Source organism: Hoplias malabaricus, chromosome 4 (assembly GCF_029633855.1).
Source record: "Hoplias malabaricus isolate fHopMal1 chromosome 4, fHopMal1.hap1, whole genome shotgun sequence".
Lineage (NCBI taxonomy): Eukaryota > Metazoa > Chordata > Actinopteri > Characiformes > Erythrinidae > Hoplias > Hoplias malabaricus.
The window spans coordinates 67,245,035-67,252,873 of record NC_089803.1 but is presented as its reverse complement, the minus strand read 5'-3'; the positions used below and the strand labels follow the sequence as shown (position 1 = coordinate 67,252,873).

The window sequence follows — 7,839 nt, the reverse complement described above, 5'->3', positions numbered from 1 at the left end:
GGTGTGTTCTCCCTGTGTCTGCGTGGGTTTCCTCCGGGTGACTGTCTGTGAGGAGTGTGGTGTGTTCTCCCTGTGTCTGCGTGGGTTTCCTCCGGGTGACTGTCTGTGAGGAGTGTGGTGTGTTCTCCCTGTGTCTGCGTGGGTTTCCTCCGGGTGACTGTCTGTGAGGAGTGTGGTGTGTTCTCCCCGTGTCTGCGTGGGTTTCCTCCGGGTGACTGTCTGTGTAGAGTTTGGTGTGTTCTCCCTGTGTCTGCGTGGGTTTCATCTGAGTGCTCCGGTTTCCTCCCACAGTCCTCCCACACTCCCCACAGTGCCCCCTCCTATAGGCTTCAGACCCACCGCAACCCTGAATTTGATAAGTGGTTACAGGAAATGAATGATTGTATCATATATACATATGCATTTGTCCTAATGCTTCTATTTGTGTTATGTCCTTTTATCTCAAGAAACTCTTCTTGGAAGATTTTTGAAAGATCATTTGGCACCTAGATTTTTTATCTGACAATAATGTCTACATTTTAGAGAGACTATTTCAACGCATCACTAGGTAACAATTTCAGGAGGTGGGCTCTGTTTGATATTAGTTTTCCTTAAACTTTATGAACTTTAGACACCAGTTCAGCATAATCTTAAAACCAAAGTTCACAGGGACACTGAGGGTGATGCTTGCACAGCAAAAAAGGAGGTCTGTAAACATGGTTTAATGCATCTACCCTTTGTTTAGATATATCATCTGTGCATGTTCCTCAAGGAAAGGATAAGAATGGCATTCCCAGGGGAAACAAAGGATTCACAAAAAACAGATAATTCAATGGGAGCGACAAGGCAAAGCTCTAGGGTCTCAAACACAGCTCAAAAAACAAGCTACTTTCTATGTGAATATGTCCACAGGTGTGAATGTGTGAAATATTGTTGATGGACTTGCACCCAGTCCAGGTTATCTTCCTACCTTGATCCCAATGATTCTGTGACACTGGACCTACCACTGACCCTGATCAGGATGGAGCAGCTACAAATGATGAATAAATGAATGAACATAGAAGGGGTCCTAACAGCATTCAGATTAGAATTTACTTGATTAAGCTGTTCTCTTTCTTTGGTTGAGCCTTATCTTTTAAAGGAAGTTACACTATCACTTGCGATTATTAGATTGTAGCACTACTGCTACCAGTCATTTACACCCACTTTGTCTGTCAGTGTTCACCTTCGCTGTTTGTCCTAAATTTAGCCAGTACTCTCAAGTTCAGTGCCATTTACCCAAGAGGACCACCTCCACAATAAAGTAATCCTGAGAGACAGTCTTACTTCAGGGATGTGGTTAGGCGTAAAATATCGCACTGACAATCTAATGACATTTTTGCAGCTCCATGGCATCATAAATCCATCATAAAACAGATTATAAAACAATGGTCTGACCCATAAACCCATATATGCGTCTGTGAAATTCCTTCAGTGCTTGAAACTATATATTTACATTATTTTTTTAACAATAATGTATGCTAATTAAGATTTGCTCAAACTGTTATTAACACAGTCCTTTAAAACTCACTCAGACTTCCTCCTTTAATTTACAACAAGCAGACTTTCCACAACACTGCACATATTTGTTTGTTTTTTTCACCTTAACGACTTCCACACTTCGTCAGTATCCCAAATTGCTTCCTGCTCCCTTGATAGTGAACTATTTGTCTTGTACGCCCAGACTCTGCGCGGTTTGTCCATTTTACAGTTGTGAACTGTTTGTATATAATTAAATGGCTATGTGTTGGAAATAGTATGTGCTATTTTCACGCAGGAGCGGCTTTTTTTACAACCGGCGTAGTTCACTATGCAAACATCAAGGCGCTAAATGAGATCGAGCCTTAACGTTACGCTCACCTTGAGGCGAGTATCCTCCGTCACTATATTCCAGACCGCATTTAGGAGCTTACAGCTTCTGCTGCTAATGAGTATTACGTTAAGGGCGTACGTCAGTGGCGTAGCCATCTTCCTCCTCCTCCTCTCGCCCTCTCCTGAAATTCGCTCACACTGCCATCCATCCCCTCAGAGCAGAGGTCTGCCTAAACTCCGCCAAGGATACCAGCACCTTAAAACTCACCAGAAGCAGCAGTAAGTACTTTATATGTTTACTTTAATGCAATAAAAGGGTTTGCGTTTTCATGGTAATGGGGTATTTAAAAGCTTTGATATTTTAAAGTTTTGTAGCTAGCTAAGTTAGTGTGTGCAGGGGAATAATAGCCTGTAGAGATTTAATGCAACACAAAAGTAGCTCTATATAACTTTAACGGAACCAATATTCGTCGAAACGAAGCTTGGCTTTGAACTTGACCGAGCGGTGATACGCCATTGCATCGTGGTAAATCTTTTTCCGGTGTGGCCTGTCTCTAAGCCGTCATTAAATAAAGCAGAACAAAGTGTAGTCTTATGTTGCTGTGCTCAGAGATGTAAAACTTGCTGCTTTATCCATAGATGAAGGGAAGCGGCCATTTTATTCACTTTGTTGGGTCGTTTGCGAACAGTGGGTCGGTACATCCTCGGTGTTCCCTGAGTTTACACGACGCCAAACGAGTTTAAAATTACAGCCGCCTAAAACCTGAGATTAGCATTAATTTCACAACTCTCTGTGAAAAGGGATGGAAGTCTGATATTAAGTGGTTTTATTGGTTTTAACATCGTAATGTTGGACCTCCTTTTTTTTTTTTCGCGCCTCAGCAGCGCGTAGCATCCGGCAGCGTCAAGGACAAGATGAGGGCGACCACTGTAGGCCTCAGAGTAACAGCGCATAAAAAAACCGTCATTTCCAATCCACGGAGCTAAAATATAAGCTTTAAACACACCGTTGAATTAAGTTGAGCCTGTTCTGTGTCTCAACGGTGTTAGGTTTCTCCTTGAAACATGTTTCAGGCCCCGAAACTCTCTCAAAAAAATAAGAAAACGAACCCACCCCCTCAGGAGATACAACGTTCATAAAACATGGGGGAAATAGCACTACTTTTTTATTAACATTTAAGTAATGTATTTTTAATTATTTTATTAGCCTAATCAGTTTCAGAACAAAACTATTTTAAATCATAATATATAGTCAAAACTATTGTAAGTCATTCTGGATCTCACACTGCTGTAAAAAGATTTTAAAGCACCACTAATGCAGTTTCCTTATGTAGAGGTACTCAATAAAATAGCAGTGTCTTAGAATAGTAACAGATTTACCTAAATATTGCTATTCTGCGCTACAGAAGAGCATTTTATAAATCTAAATTTTACCTGAAGCATATTTATTTATTTATTTAAAACAGTAATCAGTGGTGCTGCAATTCTAATGACAGCCAGTGATGCATATTTTGGCTCACACATGGCCTTGCACCCTGAGGCCCAGCCAAGTTTGTTTTAACACCTGACGTCTACCTCTGAAGCCCCTCCTCTCTCTCTCTCTCTGCTGGAAGTGGCTTGGTTCCCTACTTCTTAAAGCTATAGACTTAAAACAGTTGGATGTTCCATTACATCTTAAAATAAATAGAAGCTGTTGTATAAATATGTAGCTTGTAGGTGTTATATATTGCCTGCTAATCTAATATCAGTCTTCGATTTAGGTGTTTAACTTCATGCTACATGTGGCTTTAAATGGCCTCTGAGCTCAGTGTCATATTAGGATTATGGTATCCACAACAGTGCCTTGTAATGGAATAAATGGATTAGTATCAGGCCACTACACATTGAGCCTATTCACCTGCTTGTGAGACTGCCTTAAAAATGGCTTTAATGTAGAGTGTTTTCTTTTTTTTTCGCTGCAGTGAAGGTTTGGTTAATGCCTTACTTTTTAGGTCATGGATACTCCCATGACTTGTGTGTGCTTGTCGTCCACCAGGAGCGTGTGAATGTAGACTTGTGTTCTGTTTGCCTGGCGCAGGTTAAGCTATATTTGGAATTTTTGCTTGCTACTGTGAACCAAACAAAAAAGAGAAATAAATACATCTTTATTTGGAATGGTATTTGAAGTATATTTACACAGTTAGAAAATCATTGCTGCAAGTTTGTGGGGGCGTGTCTTGTCACGTTACTGGTGCTGTGATGGGGAGAAAACAGCCATGGGTGAATTTGGCTCAAATTAAAACAAACATTATACAACTGCCCCCCCCCCCTCTCTCTCTCTCTCACAGATCATGGCTTCAGTCAAGGATAAACTCATCACCCCCATGGCCGCTGCTGCTGAGCTGCCCACCAACAAGGTGACTGTGGTGGGAGTTGGGCAGGTGGGCATGGCCTGTGCTGTCAGCATTCTGCTCAGGGTAAGTTGTTTTTTAAAAAAAAACTTGTGTACACAGCTCCTCATTTGTTCCGTTCTCATTTGAACTGGAACTGACTCCCAATAGAAATGTTTTGGTTTACTTTTTCCCTCTGTAGGACCTGTGTGATGAACTTGCCCTTGTTGATGTGATCGAGGACAAGCTGAAGGGAGAGATGATGGACCTGCAGCATGGTAGTCTCTTCCTCAAGACACACAAGATTGTGGCAGACAAAGGTGAGACATTGTGTGCCGTATCTGTATTGAAATTAAGTTGAGTTGATTTGTGTGTTGTGAATGGATTGCAATAGTATCTCATGACTAAATATTAATTTATAAAGGGCTGTTCTGTGTGGTTAACAGACTACTCTGTTACGGCTAACTCGCGCATCGTGGTGGTGACCGCTGGCGTGCGTCAGCAGGAGGGCGAGAGCCGACTCAACCTGGTTCAGAGAAACGTCAACATCTTCAAGCACATTATTCCTCAGATCGTCAAATACAGCCCCAACTGCATTCTCGTTGTGGTGTCCAACCCAGGTGAGAAAGAACTCATTCACACGTCCCGTGGTTTTCAATGTATGACTGATGCACATGATCAAGTAATGTCTGTATGCTGAAACAGACACTTTCTACTGTTTGTGATGTAACTCCTGAATAACCTTTCAACCCCCCCCATAGTGGACGTCCTGACCTACGTGACTTGGAAACTGAGTGGCCTGCCCAAGCACCGTGTCATTGGCAGTGGCACCAACCTGGATTCTGCTCGCTTCCGCTACATCATGGCCGAGAAGCTGGGCATACACGCCAGCAGCTTCAATGGCTACATCCTGGGAGAACACGGAGACTCTAGCGGTGAGCCATCTTGGGGAAGGATAGCTTGTAATTTAATTCCAAGGGATGAACAGAAGGGAGAACCTTGCATTTTAACTGTTTTCCTCCTTTTTTTTTGCACAGTCCCTGTATGGAGCGGTGCTAATGTTGCTGGAGTGAGCCTTCAGAAGCTTAACCCTGCCATTGGCACTGATCAGGACAGCGAGAACTGGAAAGACGCTCACAAGATGGTGGTGGACAGGTAATATTCAGAATATGGTTAGAATAGAAGTGTTAATATGGTTCCATTTTTAGATTAATATAACTTTGTATTTACGCTAAAAATGATAATCCACCTATTTCTCAATGGTCTCCTCAATACATTGTTAAACACAACAGTCGTATCTTTGTGTTCACTGTAGCAATATCATTAGCTAATAATCAACCCCTCATTGAGCTGAATCAGGTGTTAGAAGAGGGACTAGGCAGTAAGGGGGTGGAGCAGGTGAAGAAACTGAGGGAACTGGCCTGGATGCATTCCAAAACAGTAATATTTTGACACACTTGCAATGGATAACTGAAGCAAGAATGCTTGTGTATATTAATTTATCTTAAATAAACATGACTCGGAGGACATCATGCTGAGAGTTAAAAGTTTACATCATAAAATTACACTTGGATTGAGTGAGCAAAATTATTTAGTAATAAATTTAAGAAAGGAATTTGATCTAAAGTCTCAGTGCAAGTTTTTAAATACTTCAGTCTATAATACGTATTTTAAACACATCTCTTTGGAAACCAGTAGTTTCTCTTTACCTTTTGGACACCCCTTAAATGAATGGAATTTTAAAAAATAATAATTATTGTCCTAGTCTCATGAAGAATTACTATCGAAGCTTTTGTCTGTAGCAGTAATCTATTTACGTTTGATTTAACCCATGGAACTTGTGACGGACAGTATTGTTGCACGGTATACAATGCTAGAAAAGCATCTCAATACTTTGTCATTTAAAAAACGGTACAATACTCTTAAGTACCGGTACTTTAAGAGAGGTATTTCCAACGAGTGCCACAGGGGGGCAGTGTTCTCCCGCAGCACCACCTCCCCTCCTGTAATGATTTTGACGCTAGCTTTAGAGACTTTTCAGACCTTCTAGTGAGTTATATTTATTAAAAACCCTGACTAGCCCCAGCGACTTCCTGTAACCCTTAGCTGTTTTCTACAGAAGAGAATCGCCAGTAGCACCACATGTTAGAACACCGGGAGAGACGACTCTCTGTGTTATCTCTGCTCTGGGAGAGACAGCTGCCTTGAAGCGGCTCATCTGTTCCAGAGATGGAGCAGCACAGTCGGTCCGCACGGCAGATGATGCCAAAAGTGCTGCTAAAGAGACATTTATTTTTTTTTCTGAATAATTGATACATTCACCTTTATTCAAACAGTAAACAAGTCGTAATGTATGATAGATTCGTAGGATTGGACCCAGAAATGGTGAAATGTCAAGTGTGGTGTCACTCTTAACAAGGAGAAACCAGCATCTTTGTCGACCGCCCTTGGCTTTAGAGAACGTATTTCTCCTGATGTTTTGGGTTTTTACCGGTATTGGGATGTTTAGGCAGGTATCAATTTTGGTTTTGTGACGACACTGACGGAGTAAATTGATATGGATTGTCTTTATGTTGCAGTGCTTATGAGGTGATCAAACTGAAGGGCTACACCAACTGGGCCATTGGACTGAGTGTGGCCGACCTGACTGAAAGCCTTGTGAGAAACCTGAGCAGGGTTCACCCAGTCTCTACCATGGTTAAGGTGAGAGCAACAAGCACATACAATTAAAATCATGCTTTATTTCAGTCCTCCTGCAGCTCTTAAACCTTTTATTTTGGTAAAATGTGGTATAAAAGCAGATCTATATTAAATACTGTTTAAATCAAAGGAACATGCCAAAAACAAACCAATCATTTTCCTTTTTATTTAAATGAACGAAAGCAAATAAATGTGGTTATATGGGCTGCATGTTATGAGATCAAATCTCATATTACTGACCACTCGCAGCCTGGTGCAGAATTTGCACTAATGCATGTCTGGCTTCATTTGCAGGGTATGTTCGGCATCAACGAGGAGGTTTACCTGAGTCTGCCTTGTGTACTGAGTGGCAGTGGAGTGTCCAGTGTGGTCAACACGACCCTCACCGACGCCGAAGTTGCCCAGCTCAAGAAGAGTGCGGACACCCTCTGGGGAATTCAGAAGGACCTGAAAGACCTGTAAATGAGACTGTAGGGGCCTCTCTCTCACACACACACACTCCTCACGCTCCATCTTTCCTGCTTTTTCACATTTACTTTAGATGTTGCAGTTACTTTTTTTCTTGTCCTGGTGGTCCATGTTGGTATAGTACGGTCCAAACTGAAGGTATGTTTCTGTGGAACCTATGATCAGACCAGTGTGGGTTTGTCTTCACATTTGTACTAAACTCCAACTATTTTTGTAATAAATGCAGTGTGAAGGAATTGAGAACATACTGTTAAGTATCATGTTTTGATATGGAATGTGAATTTAATGACAAGAAGAAATTTAATAAACATTTAACAGTTCTTGATGGTTTCGTTTTTACCTGCAGGTTGGGTTTTATATGCGTTTTGTCGCCCTCTTGTGGCTTGTTACACTTCAGCCTGTTAATACTTAACTGCAGGGGTCATCAGACCAAAAGTGGCTGCTTGATTCTCCAGGCAACACAGTTCCAAAG

General features: G+C 41.6%; 1 protein-coding gene across 1 annotated transcript; it reads left to right on the top strand.

Moving 5' to 3' along the window:
• The first annotated feature begins 1,951 nt into the window (after positions 1–1,951).
• On the top strand, positions 1,952–7,687 carry ldhba (lactate dehydrogenase Ba). Its single transcript, XM_066667848.1, has 8 exons — positions 1,952–2,109; positions 4,158–4,286; positions 4,402–4,519; positions 4,646–4,819; positions 4,961–5,134; positions 5,237–5,354; positions 6,779–6,902; positions 7,194–7,687. Exons 2-8 carry the CDS (start codon positions 4,161–4,163, stop codon positions 7,359–7,361), a joined length of 1,002 nt encoding a protein of 333 aa, XP_066523945.1. The 5' UTR covers positions 1,952–2,109; positions 4,158–4,160; the 3' UTR covers positions 7,362–7,687.
• The last annotated feature ends 152 nt before the right edge of the window (positions 7,688–7,839 follow it).

Excerpts from the sequence above, each read along its gene's own strand:
- ldhba (XM_066667848.1), top strand. The coding sequence starts at position 4,161 with ATGGCTTCAGTCAAGGATAAACTCATCACCCCCATGGCCGCTGCTGCT. Across the intron at positions 5,355-6,778 it reads CACAAGATGGTGGTGGACAG|TGCTTATGAGGTGATCAAAC; the intron begins GTAATATTCAGA and ends TTTATGTTGCAG. Across the intron at positions 6,903-7,193 it reads CAGTCTCTACCATGGTTAAG|GGTATGTTCGGCATCAACGA; the intron begins GTGAGAGCAACA and ends CTTCATTTGCAG.